We start from the raw sequence: 16,309 nt of genomic DNA, 5'->3' as shown, positions 1-16,309 counted from the left end.
ACATACATACGGAAAAGTGCGCATACCCACCTTGGTAGTCTTTGGGACCACTGCCGTGCCTCTGGCACTTATTGTTTTTATAATAAACTCTATGAAAGTATAACATACATACGGAAAAGTGCGCAAAAGGGTACAGTTGAATTATTCCCGAGAACACACCTGTGTAACCGCTTCGCAGGTCAAGAAATAGAACTGTTGTTACTTAATCTCCGCACCTACGATTCTGTCTCCGGAGACATGTGAGGCAGGGATAGGGTCGGGGTGGAAGGGAGAAGTGCCGGGAAGCCAACTCGACCCCAGGCCCCAGACCTGTACCTCCACCCTCGGGGCTTGGGAGGGGAGTCCCGCAACCAGAAGCGTTTCCTGGGACGCTTTTTCTAATCCCCAAGAGGACAATATTCACTATCTTTTAAGCCTTCAAGGGGGACTGGAAGTGAGGAGGGGTCAATCTGGGGTGCTGGCTTGTGCTTCACTTGGCTGTCTGAGGCCAAGGGACCGGGTAGAAAAATCTGGAAGCTGGAAGCAAAAGGAGCAGCAGCGGACTACAACTCCCAACATGCTCCGGGGCACCGACGCCTGCGCAATGAGCGCCGGTTGCCCATGCGGCCCTAGGGCTGGGAGCGCCGCGCCGCGCTCCGCTGCGGGGGAGGCCATGGCGGAACCTTCCCAGGCCTCGACCCCGGCCCCGGCCGCGCAGCCCCGTACCCTTCAGTCCCCAGCCCCTGCCCCAATTTCGACTCCTACCGCTAGCCAGACTTCGGCGCCGACTCCGGTTCCCACTCCGGCACCAGCCCCCGCCCCAGCTGCAGCCCCAGCCGGGAGCACCGGGACGGGGGGCCCAGGTGTAGGAAGTGGGGGGACTGGGAGCGGGGGCGATCCGGCTCGACCTGGCCTGAGCCAGCAGCAGCGCGCCAGCCAGAGAAAGGCACAAGTCCGGGGGCTGCCGCGCGCCAAGAAGCTTGAGAAGCTAGGGGTCTTCTCGGCTTGCAAGGTGGGGGCGGGGCCTGGGGTGAGAGGGGGCGGGGCTTGAGACATCCTAGGGCTCCGGTGGCAATGGGAGCAAAGCTCTGGCTGGGGAGCGGCTCCTCATCCTTGGAGTACAGGGCTATCGACTGATCCTTCTGCTTTCAGGCCAATGAAACCTGCAAGTGCAATGGCTGGAAAAACCCCAAGCCACCCACTGCACCTCGCATGGACCTGCAGCAGCCAGCTGCCAACCTGAGTGAGCTGTGCCGCAGCTGTGAGCACCCCTTGGGTAAGGCAGGTGTTGTTGCCCTTGGAGCTGGGGGTGGGAAAGAGTCAGGTGCTGGATCCTGCTTGTACAGGGTGACTTAAGTGCCACGGAGCTTCATCTCTTAAAAAACAAAGATACCTTCTAAGGAAGAATTAAATTAGGAGTATGTGTCTCCCAAGGGAGGAAAAAGGAAATCTGCCAATTCAGAAGAGACAAGGGGTCACCCAAGGGCTCCTACAGGAGCAGTCTCTTGTTGCTGGTTGGAGTGGTTAGAGGGACTGAGGGTGTATCTTCCCTGGCGATGAAGAGAGGCAGAAAGCACTGTTGATCTCTTCCGTCCATTCTTCCCAACTCTACCACCTGTTCTTGCAGCTGACCACGTGTCGCACTTAGAGAATGTGTCAGAGGATGAGATTAACCGGCTGCTGGGGATGGTGGTAGATGTGGAGAATCTGTTCATGTCTGTTCACAAGGAAGAGGACACGGACACTAAACAGGTCTATTTCTACCTCTTCAAGGTGAGTTTCCTCCAGGTGAGAGTGAATGAGCAAAGGAGTTGAGGCTGGGGGGTCTGCCTCTCAGAGCTGTGCTGACCTCTGTGCCTCCTTCTTCCTCTCCCTCCAGCTCCTGCGGAAATGCATCCTACAGATGACTCGGCCTGTGGTGGAGGGGTCTCTGGGCAGCCCCCCATTTGAGAAGCCTAATATTGAGCAGGTGGCGTGAAGATGGGGGCTAGAGAATTGGGGGATTCTTGGAGGAGCGGGGAGCCTATGTTCTCTATCCCCCTCAAGATAAGAACAGGGGAGAGGTTCTAAGCAGGGAGGGTGTTTTGTGCTAACCTCAGGGTGTATGTGGGCTTGGGAAGGCGGCATAGTTTCTTTTCACAGAGAGCTTCAGAATGAGAGGAGAGTCTTGCCCCTGCCCTCAGGAAACCTCTGTTTTTGGATCAGAAGCCCCTCCTGGCTGCTCATACCTCCTTCCTGATTGTGTCCCCTGTCCACCCCTTCTCAGGGTGTGCTAAACTTCGTGCAGTACAAGTTTAGTCACCTGGCTCCCCGGGAGCGGCAGACAATGTTTGAGCTCTCAAAGATGTTCCTGCTCTGCCTTAACTACTGGAAGCTTGAGACGCCAGCCCAATTTCGGCAGAGGTCTCAGGCTGAGGATGTGGCTACTTACAAGGTCAATTATACCAGGTAGGCCCAGAGAGGAATGGCATGGGGGGAAGCTTGTAGCCCAGCCTGGGCTCATTGGTTTCCAGTCTCACTTACCACCTCGCCACTCCCCTCAGATGGCTCTGTTACTGCCACGTTCCCCAGAGCTGCGATAGCCTCCCCCGCTATGAGACCACTCATGTCTTTGGGCGAAGCCTTCTCCGTTCCATCTTCACTGTCACCCGGCGGCAGCTACTAGAGAAGTTCCGGGTGGAGAAGGACAAGCTGGTGCCTGAGAAGAGGACCCTCATCCTCACCCACTTCCCCAAGTAAGGCTCTTTCTGGCCTATCAGGATTTTGCCCCAAGTTCACATCCTCCCTGTTGTCCCCTTTTTTCCAGGAAGGCTTCCTGGATTGGTCCCTCCTCTCCCTCCATGAGCCTTTTGGGATCTGGGTGTCTACCTGGCAGACTTGCCCATGGCCCAGACGCAACTTGCTAGCATTTGCCTTTGCGCGTTCTAGTCTGGGGATGGCAGGTACATGGCCCGAGTGCTAACACTACCCCTGCCCACACCCCTGGTAGATATTACTAATTGTTTCCCACGGGGCCTGGACACAGCCTCAGAATCCTTTCTACTACAGCACTTCAAAAACCAGAGCTTATGCTTGAGGTGAAACTGATTTTCACTCATGTTCTAGTTCTTTCTGTAAGATTTTTCTCTGTTCTGTCACACCTTCCTCTCATTTTAAACCTGCTCACAGCTGCCCAGTCCAAGAAGCCTTTACTAACTAATCCAGGCCCTTCAGTGCCTCTTGTGCCACCAGGTGGGAATAAGGTGGCAGGAGGGGGTGGGTTTTGAGCCCCATTTTGATACTGAGGTCTGGAGTAACTTGGTGCCCTGTCTGGTCACACAGTACGGGATGGCATCAGACCCTGTCTCTGCTCTGTGCACTATGGCAAGCTGGGCTTCTGATCTCTGTCCTGGATTTGTCCTGTCCTCTTACCTTTAACCAGGGTCCCAAAGAAGGAAGGGGACTCTCTCCCCCTCTAGTCTGAAGGCAGAGGTTGTCTCTCTTCTTAGGCTTCCAGTTCCTTGAGAATAGGGTCTGTCTCTTTGACCCACCTCTGGTCCCCCTGGTGTCTGGCCCAGGCTGCTCCCTTGGTTGGACAGAGTTGTGGGACAGGCTGTAACCTCCCCACAGATTCCTGTCCATGCTGGAGGAGGAGATCTACGGGGCAAACTCTCCGATCTGGGAGTCAGGCTTCACCATGCCGCCCTCAGAGGGGACCCAGCTGGTGCCCCGGCCCGGTATGTGCCACAGCAGGTTCTGCAGGATCTCTGCTTGGCCTTCCTGGTTGAGCTAGGCCCCCGCTGTGGAAGAGGGGCTACGAATGGCAGAAGTGGGGAAATGCAGGAGGGCTCAACTAGAGATTGGAGGGTCTGGATCCCTTTTCGGGTTCCACTAATACCTTTGTACCCCGTCTCCTTATTCTTCTGTCTCTCCCTCTCTCTCTCAGCTACAGTCAGTGCAGCAGTTGTTCCCAGCACCCCCATCTTCAGCCCCACAATGGGTGGGGGCAGCAACAGCTCCTTGAGTTTGGATTCCGGAGGTACTGAGCCCATGCCAGGTGGGTACTTGACACCTGACCTCTGACCCTCATTCACCTCTGCCCCAAACTCTCCCGCTATCCCTGGGAAACCTTGCCGACCTCGCCAGCAGGCGAGAAGAGGAAGCTCCCAGAGAACCTAACCCTGGAAGATGCCAAGCGGCTCCGTGTGATGGGCGACATCCCAATGGAGCTGGTCAACGAGGTCATGCTCACCATCACTGACCCTGCTGCCATGCTGGGGCCTGAGGTACGCAGCCTGGTTTGCTGGCCAACGGGGAGGGCACCTCATGGATCTGAAGCCTTAGCTCACTGCCCGTCTTCTGGTGCCCAGACTAGCCTGCTGTCGGCCAATGCAGCCCGGGATGAGACAGCCCGTCTGGAGGAGCGCCGCGGCATCATCGAGTTCCACGTCATCGGCAACTCGCTGACGCCCAAGGCCAACCGGCGGGTGTTGCTCTGGCTCGTGGGGCTGCAGAACGTCTTCTCCCACCAGCTGCCACGCATGCCCAAGGAGTATATCGCCCGCCTCGTCTTTGACCCGTGCGTCCCCAGGAGAGCCCAACCTCCTCCCACACTTGGGCACCTGTCCTTGGTCTCCCCTTCCCTCCCCAGGCCTCTTTGGGAACTTTTGTTTCTCAGTTCCAAGACTTAAGCATGTCTTGCCTCCAGGACTCTGGGGACCTGGGGAACATGTGGGGGACAGGTAGGGACTATGATCTGTTCCCTCTTCCCTCAGGAAGCACAAGACTCTGGCCTTGATCAAGGACGGGCGGGTCATTGGTGGGATCTGCTTCCGCATGTTTCCCACCCAGGGCTTCACAGAGATTGTCTTCTGTGCTGTCACTTCCAATGAACAGGTCAAGGTGAGTACGTGCCTCTGGCCCCAGCCCCTGCCGCATCCCACCGCCTGCTTCTGAGTTGGGACCAGGTCAGAGCAGAGGTGTGGTAATGGAAGCAGCCCTCTACCATTCTTTAGTGGCTAGACAGTTCCTCCCTCCTCCACAAGGGGGCACTTGTACTTTAATAACTGTGGACTGAGAAAATGCCTGTTGACAAATAGACCCCACGAATCGGTGACTTTTACGTGCACTTGAATGTTTTTCATCACGAGAACGTTTGCAGACTTTGGGGAGTGAGTAATTTTTACAGCAGCCCTGCGCTGGGTGATAGTGCTGGCTTCCGTCCTTTCACTGTCACAACAGACCCACTAGTAGGGTCCCTGGTTCTCCTTTTCACGTAATCCAGATCTGCTTGGTGCCTCCTTGTTCCTGACACGTGTGGGAGACGGTGCAATGAGCAGGGCCTTTGGTATTCTTTTCCTCCTTCCCACTAATTCTGAGGCCCGGGAACCAGGAACCAGTGGCCTGTGGACAGCAGCTTCCTGGTTGGGTTTGGATCTTGGCCCTGCTGTGGCTGGCCACCTGACCTTGGACACACTTTCTCACGTAGCTGAGTTTCAGTTTCCCCTTCTGTAAAATGGCAAGCATACCTACTTCGTGGCTTAACTGGAGAATTGGTCTGTAAAGTGCTGCTCACTGTACCTGGCCCAGAGCAAGTGCTTAGAAATCTAATGTCCTTCACTTTTCTCCACATAAACTCCCCACCTCTGCTGGTTGTCATTCTTCCTACCTGCCTTGGATCTCCTGACGAGCCCCACCTCCCGTTCAGTCTGCTTCCTCCTGTCTGGGCTCAGGGCCCTCCTAGGGCCTGTCCAGCACGAGGGCTGCCCCGTCTCCCCTGGTAAGCTCTCCTCCTTCCCTTGCAGGGTTATGGGACTCACCTGATGAACCACCTGAAGGAGTATCACATCAAACACAACATCCTCTACTTCCTCACCTATGCCGATGAGTATGCCATTGGCTACTTCAAAAAGCAGGTGACCCTCACCTCACCCCACCCCACACTTGCCCACAACCTGGGGCAGGTGCCCTGGTGTGGATGGACTGGAGATCCCTTTGTGTCCCCCGTTCATCCAACACCTGCAGGCACGTCCTTCCTACCCGTCTTCCTACCGCTACTGCCCCCGCACGTAGGGTCGTGTACGGCAGCTGGCAGAATCGAGAGGCTGTCGGGGGATTGTCAAGAGGGAGTGTTGACCTGGAATCTTTCCAGGGACAGATTGAGCCTTCCAAGTGCAAAACACTCTGCTGAGGACCGCCAGACGGGGTTCCGGAACTGGGGAGAGGGCACGTGGCATGCACTGCTCCTCACACGCTCCTGGGGAGGGTCCGTTAAAGTGGGAAAAGTCTGGCTGATGCACTGACTCCCACTCCCTAGGGCTTCTCCAAGGACATCAAGGTGCCCAAGAGCCGCTACTTGGGCTACATCAAGGACTACGAGGGGGCAACATTGATGGAGTGTGAGCTGAATCCCCGCATCCCCTACACGGAGCTCTCCCACATCATCAAGAAGCAGAAGGAGGTTGTATGGGTGCACACACATGCACTCGTCCATGGGGCTTTTTGTGGAGTCGGTATGTGGGGTGAGCACGTGCGTGGATGTGTACTACATGTGTGTGCATGTGCATACGTGAGGTGGAGCCAGGATCTTAGTTCTTTCTGTGCCTCTAGGAGAAGAGAGGAGGCACCTGGACTCAGTGGTGTGGGCTCTGACTGTGGCCTGGGGAGGGTCGTGGCTGGGGCTGGGGTTGGCCTCTCAGACCCTTCCTTCCTCAGATCATCAAGAAGCTGATTGAGCGCAAACAGGCGCAAATTCGAAAGGTCTACCCGGGGCTCAGCTGCTTCAAGGAGGGCGTGAGGCAGATCCCTGTGGAGAGTGTCCCTGGCATTCGTGAGCAGGGGTCTTGGTGGGGGAGGGGGTACTCTGCTTGGGGTGTGGACAGGCATTCTTAGGAGTATTTTCCCCACTTCCCACTTTGCAGGAGAAACAGGCTGGAAACCACTGGGGAAGGAGAAGGGGTGAGTGTTGTATGGAGGGAGAGGGGGTTGGGGGAGGCAGAGGGACCAAGAGTCTCAGATTTGCCATCTGTCATCCCAGGAAGGAGCTGAAGGACCCTGACCAGCTCTACACAACCCTCAAAAACCTGCTGGCCCAAATCAAGGTGGGGAGACCAGGCTCCCTTCTGGGGGCTCCTGTGCCAGTGGCTGTGGCTTCATGACCCATTGTGGGTGGGTGACAGCCACATGCTGGGGGTGGGTGACAGTCACAAGCTGGGCATGGGGCACAGTGGGCCTGGCTGCAGCTCAGCTCTCCTCTCCAGTCACACCCCAGTGCCTGGCCCTTCATGGAGCCGGTGAAGAAGTCGGAGGCCCCTGACTACTACGAGGTCATCCGCTTCCCCATTGGTGAGGATACTCCATCCCGACCCCTTCCTTCCATTTCCACTCCCAAATCTATTCCTGCTCCTGCCTTCACTGGGCTACACAGCCTCCTTTGACTCACTGTCCTCAGCTTCTAAATGGCATGTCCTTCTGTCCTGCTGCCTCAGACCTGAAGACCATGACGGAACGATTGCGCAGCCGTTACTATGTGACCCGGAAGCTCTTTGTGGCTGACCTGCAGCGGGTCATCGCCAACTGCCGCGAGTACAACCCCCCAGACAGCGAGTACTGCCGCTGTGCCAGTGCCCTGGAGAAGTTCTTCTACTTCAAGCTCAAGGAGGGAGGGCTCATTGACAAGTAGTCCCCAGACTTGGACTGCAGCCTCAACCTCGAATGTCTCCACCTTGGATTCTGATCTGATCTTTAGGGGCACCCCTGGCGCCAGGTCTTTCTCAGTTTGACACACTCCAGGCAGAGGGCCTGCAGCCCTTTTGGGGCCCTCAGGTACCCCCAAGCCTGCAGCTCTGTCTCAGCCTTCACGTGTCTGACCTTGGGAGGGGCCTTCTGGGTCTGGGGTTCAGACCTTCTGCAGTGGCTGGGTAAACCTGCCCCAGCCCCAGTGGCTCCCAGCCCTGGTCCCCACAGAGGTATGGAGTCTTAGAGCCCTGGGCCTGGCCCAGATCAGTGTTTCCTCAAGAGCAGGACTACCAATTTTAGCTTGAATGAGTGGCCTCCAGGGGTTGGAAGTTTGACCTGGACTGGAGAGGCCATCCCTTGCCCTTCACTGTTCTATCTGTCCCCCAGGGGTGAGGGACATGGGGACCATTCATTTCCTGGCATTAATCCCTTGGAGGGATCAATAAAGCTTTTTTTTTTTTTCTCTGTGTGATTGTTTCTTCAGTCGTCCCCAGGCTTTAGCAGGCTGACCCTGTTCCCACCAGTACCTCCTGCAAGTTGGGAGCCTATTAAGCTCAGGTTGTGCTGGGGACACCACCCCAGCAAGCCTCATGTCTAGTCTCGTGGCCCTAGGGCGACAAGGTCTGCCTGGCTGCAACGCCCCCTTCTCCCCACTCTGCTGTTCCTGGTCCAGGTACCGGGGTGGCAGGTTCCAGTTCCTCTGGCTGCCTGCCTTTGCTTGGGTGACGTAACAGCTGACTCTAAAAGGAGTGAGGGTGGGGTGGGGTGGCTGGCCAGACCCAGAAGTTAGGAAAGGATGCTTTCCTTTCAGCAGAATTTCTGTGCCCCTTTCGAGTCCCAGGAGGCTTCTTCTCAGGGTTGTAAAGGGAGATTCCTAAGGCTGAGCTCCGCCTCTGCTGAGCCGGCTCCTCCCCCGAGTTTCAGTTTCCATTTTGGTTCTCAGCAGAGCCCAGCGCCTAGCAGACCAGCTAAGCCAAGCAGGGCTGCCCTTGGCTGGTGTGCAGGTGAAGCTGGACTTGAGTCAGGTATAGTCTGTGTTGCCCCTGCTTTTTTGGCCAGATCAGGTTCCTGGCAGGTCCCCCTGATGTCCTGTCCCACCTTCCTCAAGCAGGATGGAGGCTTGGGCAAAGGGAGGTCTCTGCACGGGACTAGGCAAGCTGGGAGTTAGTGGGGGGCAGCTCTAAGGGGGTCTGGCCTGGGAGGGAGCCAGGAGGGCCAGGGATCTGAGTCCTCTGCCATTCCCAGAATGGAGCTGCGACCCTACCAGTGGGAGGTGATCATGCCTGCCCTGGAGGGCAAGAATATCATCATATGGCTGCCCACAGGGTCTGGGAAGACCCGGGCAGCTGCTTATGTGGCCAAGAGGCACCTCGAGACTGTGGACAGAGCCAAGGTGGTTGTATTAGTCAACAGGGTGAGTGGACTCTCAGTTCCTGGGGTGTCTTTCAAGACCCTCTAGAACTCCAGATCTACTGTGGCCATCTCTGAGGTCACCTTCTTTTCATCCACCCCAGTCTTTGCCTCCTCCCCACACCCTTGCCCTGCATCCAGCTTCCTCTCTCCACTTCATCTCCACCCCCAGGTACACCTTGTGACCCAGCATTTTGAAGAATTCAGCCGCATGCTGAATGGGCGCTGGGCTATCACAACTCTGAGTGGGGACATGGGGCCACGACCTGGCTTTGGCCACTTGGCCCGGAAGAATGATCTGCTCATCTGTACAGCTGAGCTGCTGCAGATGGCTCTGGTCAGCCCCGAGGAGGAGGAGCACATGGAGCTCAATGGTGAGGCACCCCTGAGGCACCCCTGCCTGCCAAACCCAGGGCCCCATTTCTAGTAAAGATGTTGGGAAATTTTGTGGGAGAGCTCCCCCATTCGCCAAACCCCAGGATACACCCTAGTAGAAAAAGACCTGGCTACACTGCAGGATCTTGGGCATTTCCCTTCCCCTAGCTGAGCCTCAGTTTACTAATTTATAAAATAGAGGTAAAATCATCCCTGCCTGGCTGTTCTCTGGGGTCTGACTGCAAGTAGTAAGAGAGGAAGGAATTCTCAGATGCTATGTGGGGACCACATGAAACCAAACATTTGGGAGGAAGGGCTTTGCAAACATAGGTCACAGCCTCTCCCCATGTGCCCCCAGAGTTCTCCCTGCTCGTGGTGGATGAGTGTCACCATACACACAAAGACACTGTCTACAACATCATCCTGAGTCGGTACCTACAGCATAAACTCCAGAGGACATGGCCCCTGCCTCAGGTGCTGGGTCTCACTGCCTCCCCAGGCACTGGCAGGGCCACCAAGCTCGATGGAGCCATTGACCACATCTTGCAGGTCAGCTTGGCCCCTGTGACCTCCACCTACCCTGACCCACCAGGGACCTCCCTGGCCTGCCCTACCCGATACCCACCAGCCCTCCCCTGGCCTCCCCCGGCAGGGTCCGGCCTCCTTCCTCACCTAAGTTCTAGCCTCCAAAGACTTCTTATTGCACTTAGAATAAACACCCAACTCTCTACTCTGGCTTACAAAGTTCCATGTGACCTAGTCCCTGCCTACCTCTCCAGCCTCATTTCCTCTACCCTCCCCTTCATTCCTGCTGTACTGGCCTTCTCTCTGTATCTTGAGCAATTCAGGCTTGTTTCTATCTTAGGACGTTTATACTTGCCATTCCTTCTGCACCGAATGCCCCCCCCCCAACACACACACCTTTTACCTGTCTGGCTCCTTCTTGTCATTCAGGGAACAGCTTACATGTTACCCCTTCGAAGTCTTTCCTGATCATCCCCACTGTGCTCTGTTACATAATCCAATTTTATTCTCTAGAGCTTGTTAACACTATCCGAAATTCTAATCCTGTTTTTCTTTGCTGGTTTATCATCTATCTCTCCAACTCCAACATAAGATGCCCCAGTGTCTAGTACAGCAGCAGGCAAAGAGAGGGAGAGCAATAAATATTTGTTGAATAGATGACTCCCCACCCTCAATGGCCCTGCCTCAGCTGGGACCCAACCTGCCCCAAAGCTCTGCCCATTGTCCCCGCAGGAAACCTCACCATTTCAGTGAACCCTTCTCTCCCTGTCGTCCCAGCTCTGTGCCAACCTGGACACATGGCGCATCATGTCGCCCCAGACCTACTGCCCCCAGCTGCAGGAGCACAGCCGCCAGCCCTGCAAACAGTATGATCTTTGCCACAAGCGCAGCCAGGTGTGTGGAGGGAGGGGCACAATGCTGGGGAGACCCCGGGGTGAAATTAGGGCAGCCGAGGTTGAGCCCCGACTCCCTGACTCCATCCTCACTAGCTCTGTGACTTCAGGTTACTTGCTTATGTATCGGAGCTTCCATTTCTTCTTTCTGTGAAATGGGGCAGATGCAGCCCATCCCCACAGCCTGCTGTTTGGTTTCACTCAGATGCCACTGTGCGCATCTGTCAAAACCCTGGGTATGCCGCAGAGTGCTTTGGGAATCATATCATAAAGCTGGGACGCTTTGTGCTGCGGCTGTTCCAAGCTCTCTCCCGCGGTTTGGACACTGCCTGGTGTCTTCTATGACAAGGCTGGACAAGGACTAGACATAACTGTTTTCAAGCCAGAGGTCAAGGGCATATAGGGAGAGGAGACAGAGCAGGGGCGGGATTTAGGAACCTGACCCCTGCCTCCAGCCATGGCTTCTTCATACCACAGCCGGTCTCCCCCTGGAGCTCCCTCTGGAGCTCTCTCTTCTCCACCGACAGGAGGGCAAGTAGCAGCAAGGTTTCACACAGAGATCAGAGCCCTCCACACCCGCCCCAGGTGTCCATTCCCTCATGTTTATAGAAATTTTATCATGCCTTCACTCTCCTCATCCAGGACCCGTTTGGAGACATGCTGAAGAAGCTCATGAACCAAATCCACGACCACCTGGAGATGACCGAGTTGAGCCGGGACTTTGGGACACAGATGTATGAGCAGCAGGTGGTGGAGCTGAGCCAGACCGGTGAGAGGGGTGATATGGCAGAGGGCGGAGTGGCGGGTACAGTTCAGGGTTCAGCCAGCCTGGGCAGAGCCTCGAGGGGGCGGAGCTCAGTTTTGGGGCGGGGTCTGGGCGGGAGTGGCCCTGGGGGCGTGGCCTCTCAGACCTTGCGCCCCCTGCCGGCCTGCAGCGGCTGTGGCCGGGCTCCAGCAGCAGCGGGTGTACGCGCTTCACCTGCGGCATTACAACGATGCGCTGCTTATCCACGACACCGTACGCGCGGTGGACGCCCTGGCGGCACTGCAGGATTTCTACGACAGAGAGCGCGACACCAAGACCCAGATTTTGCATGCCGAGCGCTGGCTGCTGAGGCTGTTCGATGGTGAGGCTCGCGGGGAGGAGGGGGTTCAGAATGGGACTAGTGGTCAGAGGCCAGCCAGGGTCATTCAGGTAGCAGGGTTGAAGAGGGGTGCTGGATAAGGTATGTGAGCAAAAGATTCTAGACTGTTGGCCCCTGGTGTAAGGCTGGCTGGCCTTGAGGCTAGGCGGGCAGAGGATGTCCTTACATGTGTTCTTGGTGCTACTCAGGGAAAAGTAGGTGGGAGCAGGTATGCCTCAGGCTCCCTCTGGACTTCTACAATCCTATCCCTGTGAACCCCTACCCCAAGTCTTGCTCACCTCTGGACCTGAGTCCTATGCCTCTGTTTTGGGGCTTTTCTGTCAGATCACAAGAATGAGCTGGCGCTCCTGGCAACTCAAGGCCCTGAGAACCCGAAACTAGAGATGCTAGAACAGATCCTGAAGAGGCAGTTTGGGGACCCCGGCAACCCTAGGGGCATCGTCTTCACCTGCACCCGTCAGAGCGCTCATGCCCTCCTGCTCTGGCTCCGGCAGCAGCCCGGTCTGCAGACAGTGGACATCAGGGCCCAGTTTCTGATTGGGGCTGGGAATAGCAGCCGGAGCACCACTATGACCCAGGTGTGGGCTTTGGGGAAAGGAGCTGAGGCTGGGGGAGTTCCCTAACGGAGAAAAGAAGGGGTGAGAGTCTTTAGCACAGAGAGATGGGGTGACTGATTAGCAGAGGGCAGAGAGCTGGGGGAGAAAGGCAGACACCGAGATCCCCAAGGCTGGAGGTTCCCCCAGTCTGAGAGTCTCTGGGGACAGAGAGGCAGAAACTTGGGGGTCTGTAGGAAGAGAGGTGAGTGATGTCCTCAGGACAATCGGGGGTCTGGGGTCTTTTTTAGGAGAACAGGTCCTGGGAGCTCCTAGAGAACGGGCAGAGATCCTTAGGAGTCCCTAGGGGATAAAGGGGTTAGATGATCACCTGAGAAGATGGGCAAGATTCTGGGGGGAGCTGGGGGGAAAGTGGAGACTCAGGGTCCCTTTGGAAAGGGGCTACAATTGTGAGTAAAAGGGCTGAACCAGAAGAGGCCAGGCCGGCGGGAGGGTAGGCCTGAACTCATCTCCTGTGCCATCCTCTTCCTCTTGCCCCACCCCTAGAGGGACCAGCAAGAAGTGATTCGCAAGTTCCGGGCTGGCGACCTGAACCTCCTGGTGGCCACGAGTGTGGCAGAAGAGGGACTGGACATCCCCCAGTGCAATGTGGTGGTGCGCTATGGGCTCCTGACCAACGAGATCTCCATGGTCCAGGTGCCCAAACTACCCCCCTTGATAGCCCTCGAAGGATCCTATGTGGGACCCTAGTCCCACTCAGGGCCCCTCTCTCATCTCCCGCCCCAGGCAAGGGGCCGTGCCCGGGCCAGTGAAAGTGTGTACTCATTCGTGGCAACCCATGGCAGTCGGGAGGTGCAGCGGGAGCAGACCAACGAGGCACTGGAGATTCTGATGAAACAGGCAGTGGCTGCTGTGCAGAAGATGGACCCAGCTGAGTACCAGGCCAAGGTCTGTGGACAACCTATGCGCCCCGTGGGGAGGTGGGCTGTGGGTGCTCTGGCTGGAAGGTCTCTGATGCAAACGCATACACACCCCTATTCCTCCTTCCTCTGGAGGTGAACTTGGCCCACCTGCGGAAGGTTGCAATCCAGGGAAAGGTAGAAGCCAGAGATGGGGTTGCCGGGAAGGCAATGGCTGTTTCCCCAAAATGCCTTGGGAACAGATCTCATCCAAGGCTTTTAATTTATCCTCATTATCAAATACTTATATATCTGTGAGAGCCACCTTACAGCCCCTTCTAGAACCAAGCAAGTGGGGAAATAAAGACACATGCACAAAATAAGCCCAGAGCCAGCACTTAAATCAGTCCCCTGAGGTAGAATCATCATGACTCAGCCTCGTGTAGGATGGTCCCTGTTACTCCTGTTGTCCCAACATAATTATTAATGGTACCCCATGTTAGATTCAAAGAAGCAGTTGTGCACAGAATCCTCCAAAGATTCCGTGGAAAAGCTTGCCCCGCTCCCATTGGTACCCCTTATTCCAGTATTATGTTTCTCCACCGGGCTGCTTCTGAAAGCTCCAGGCAGGGTTAAGGAAAGCCATTTCTGGGTACTAATGATCTGAGGTCTTAAAGGAACCTTTTGTCCACCTAGGAGCATTCCTAGTGTTAGGTCTCTCGTGTCCTAGCCATACCTGGTATCCTCTCCCACCCCAGATCCGAGATCTGCAGAGGACAGCCCTGGTCAAGAGGGCGGCCCAGGCAGCCCAGCGGGAGAATAGACGGCAGCAGTTCTTGGCAGAGCAGGTGCAGATCCTCTGCATCAACTGCATGGTGCCCGTGGGCCATGGGAGCGACTTGCGGAAGGTGGAGGGTGCCCACCATGTCAACGTGAACCCCAACTTCTTGTGAGACCTGTGGAAGGGGCTGTCCAGATGAGAGGGAGGGTGGCGTGCATTAAGGGTTTGGGAGGTTAAACAGCACTTTAACAAATATAAAGTTTGCATTTTCACGATAGTCCGGCTTGACAGGTTTCATCATCACCCCGTTGTGCAGGTGAGGAAGTAGAGTCTCAGAGATGCTCAGCGACTTGCCTAAGCTCCCACAGCCACTGCAGTTTGGAATTCAGAATGCCAAATGCTGAGGGACCACAAACTGGCCCCTGGGGGACTGGTTGTCCCTTAGCATCCCCTCATCCTGTGCCCCCCTAGAGGTGGCCTTTCCTCATCCTCCATTCATTCATTTATTAAGTAAGCATTTATTGGGCACCTGCTGTGTGCCAGGCCACTGTGCCGAGGGGTCTTCACACAGGTTCTTTCATTTGAGGAGGTCTCATTTCAATTAGATCTTGAAGGATGGCTGGGTTTAGCTGTAAGAGGAAGAAAGACAGGAATGATGTGACAGGCGTGATACTGGTTGACTTGAGCAGACGAGATTCCGAAGAAAGACAGACTAGCTTGCGGAGGACCTTGAAGGTCGGACTGAGAGTTTAGACTTTATTCTGTAGATAGTGAGGAGTCTCGGATGGATTCTGAGCAAGGGAATGTCAGAGTCATTTACATTTTTAGAAGATTACTCTGGCGGTTGGCAGAGAATAGTGTGGGGGTGGGAGTAAGGATGGAGTGCAGTAGAAGGGTGGGGAAGGGAGATCCATTGGGAGATTGTTGAGATCATCCAGGTGGGTAGTGCTGAGGCCCGAACCTGGTCGGAAGGGAGTGTGATGGAGGCAGCACAGGCAGAACTCATTGACGTCTGGAGCCTCTGGACAGGCAGCAAGTAAGATGGCATGTGGTCTGGGCATGGGTGGGAGGGGGGCATCCATGAGAGCTGTGGCCACTCCCGTTCTTTTCTAGCATCTACTACAATGTCTCCCAGAAGCCTGTGCCCATAGACAAAGTCTTCAAGGACTGGAGGCCTGGGGGCAACATCAGCTGCAGGAACTGTGGGCAAGTAAGTGCGGGTGCAATAGCCCTCAACTCCAGTCTTGAGAGGCCCGGCCTCCATCATCAAGGTGCCCTCATTGGGATGGGGGAGACTGCCCTGCCTCAGGAGCCCCCAAGTCTGAGGAGGGTGGTCCAGCCCCTATCTTTGGGAACCACAGTGTGATGGGGGAGATAGCTCTGTTTGAAACAGAAGACAGAGTCCCTGCATTCAGGGACTCCAACCTAAGAGGAGCCCAGTCTGAGGGCAGAAACCCAGACCCTGCTGTCTCTATCCTACCCCCAGTCGTGGGGTCTACAGATAATCTACAAGTCGGTGAAACTGCCGGTGCTCAAAGTCCAAAGCATGCTCCTGGAGACCCCACGAGGGCGGGTCCAGGCCAAGAAGTGGTCCTGCGTGCCCTTTCCCGTGCCTGACTTCGACTTCGTGCAGCACTGTGCCCAGAACCTGTCAGACCTCTCCCTGTCCTAACCATCTTGTCACTGCAGTGCCTGGCTCAGGCTGCAGGGGGCGGCAGAATCTACAACAGCCACTGTCTTCTGAGCAAAGCCTGGGTGCTCGCCCCTCCTGCCGGAGTCACCAGCTCAGGCGCCCAGGCGAGCTCTGACTCCCACACTGAGGAAGCAGCTAAAGGGCCACAGCTCCCCCTCACACCCACACAGACACACACTGGATGGAGTGGGAATGGGGTTGGGGAGGAACGGAGGCAGAATTACCCCCTTATCCACAGTTTTGCTCTTCAGTTACCCACTGCAGTCCGAAAATATTAAATGAAAAACTCTGGAAATAAACAATCTATAAATTTTAAATTGTGCACCATTCTGAGTAGTG

General features: G+C 55.9%; 2 protein-coding genes across 3 annotated transcripts; both read left to right on the top strand.

The window, feature by feature from the left end:
• The first annotated feature begins 595 nt into the window (after positions 1 to 595).
• Positions 596 to 8,157, top strand: KAT2A (lysine acetyltransferase 2A). Of its 2 annotated transcripts, none has more exons than XM_016150857.2 (18): positions 596 to 991; positions 1,132 to 1,255; positions 1,607 to 1,752; positions 1,859 to 1,948; positions 2,246 to 2,427; positions 2,523 to 2,714; positions 3,589 to 3,695; positions 3,905 to 4,015; positions 4,108 to 4,244; positions 4,329 to 4,537; positions 4,734 to 4,860; positions 5,763 to 5,873; positions 6,275 to 6,418; positions 6,673 to 6,787; positions 6,879 to 6,915; positions 6,995 to 7,058; positions 7,218 to 7,302; positions 7,446 to 8,157. In XM_016150857.2, the coding sequence occupies exons 1-18, from the start codon at positions 653 to 655 to the stop codon at positions 7,637 to 7,639; spliced, it is 2,514 nt and encodes an 837-aa protein (XP_016006343.1). In that variant the 5' UTR covers positions 596 to 652; the 3' UTR covers positions 7,640 to 8,157. The 2 variants fall into 2 exon arrangements, with proteins under 2 accessions (XP_016006343.1, XP_016006342.1); XM_016150856.2 differs by having other exon boundaries at positions 605 to 991; positions 4,105 to 4,244.
• Positions 8,158 to 8,504: 347 nt separating this feature from the next.
• DHX58 (DExH-box helicase 58) lies at positions 8,505 to 16,297 on the top strand. Its single transcript, XM_016150852.2, has 13 exons — positions 8,505 to 8,720; positions 8,941 to 9,109; positions 9,278 to 9,479; positions 9,839 to 10,029; positions 10,783 to 10,899; positions 11,541 to 11,667; positions 11,834 to 12,025; positions 12,368 to 12,621; positions 13,144 to 13,293; positions 13,384 to 13,545; positions 14,255 to 14,445; positions 15,391 to 15,487; positions 15,764 to 16,297. Exons 2-13 carry the CDS (start codon positions 8,942 to 8,944, stop codon positions 15,947 to 15,949), a joined length of 2,037 nt encoding a protein of 678 aa, XP_016006338.2. The 5' UTR covers positions 8,505 to 8,720; position 8,941; the 3' UTR covers positions 15,950 to 16,297.
• The last annotated feature ends 12 nt before the right edge of the window (positions 16,298 to 16,309 follow it).

Source organism: Rousettus aegyptiacus, unplaced genomic scaffold (assembly GCF_014176215.1).
Source record: "Rousettus aegyptiacus isolate mRouAeg1 unplaced genomic scaffold, mRouAeg1.p scaffold_m13_p_6, whole genome shotgun sequence".
Classification (NCBI taxonomy): domain Eukaryota; kingdom Metazoa; phylum Chordata; class Mammalia; order Chiroptera; family Pteropodidae; genus Rousettus; species Rousettus aegyptiacus.
The sequence above is the reverse complement of the archived record's forward strand: the minus strand, read 5'-3'. Positions and strand labels throughout refer to the sequence as shown.

Bases quoted from the DNA above. Each gene is read 5' to 3' on its own strand.
- KAT2A (XM_016150856.2), top strand. From the start codon at position 653: ATGGCGGAACCTTCCCAGGCCTCGACCCCGGCCCCGGCCGCGCAGCCC. The intron at 2,715-3,588 runs GTAAGGCTCTTT...ACCTCCCCACAG, and splicing joins ATCCTCACCCACTTCCCCAA to ATTCCTGTCCATGCTGGAGG. The intron at 6,419-6,672 runs GTTGTATGGGTG...TTCCTTCCTCAG, and splicing joins TCATCAAGAAGCAGAAGGAG to ATCATCAAGAAGCTGATTGA.
- DHX58 (XM_016150852.2), top strand. From the start codon at position 8,942: ATGGAGCTGCGACCCTACCAGTGGGAGGTGATCATGCCTGCCCTGGAG. The intron at 9,480-9,838 runs GTGAGGCACCCC...ATGTGCCCCCAG, and splicing joins GGAGCACATGGAGCTCAATG to AGTTCTCCCTGCTCGTGGTG. The intron at 10,030-10,782 runs GTCAGCTTGGCC...CTGTCGTCCCAG, and splicing joins CCATTGACCACATCTTGCAG to CTCTGTGCCAACCTGGACAC.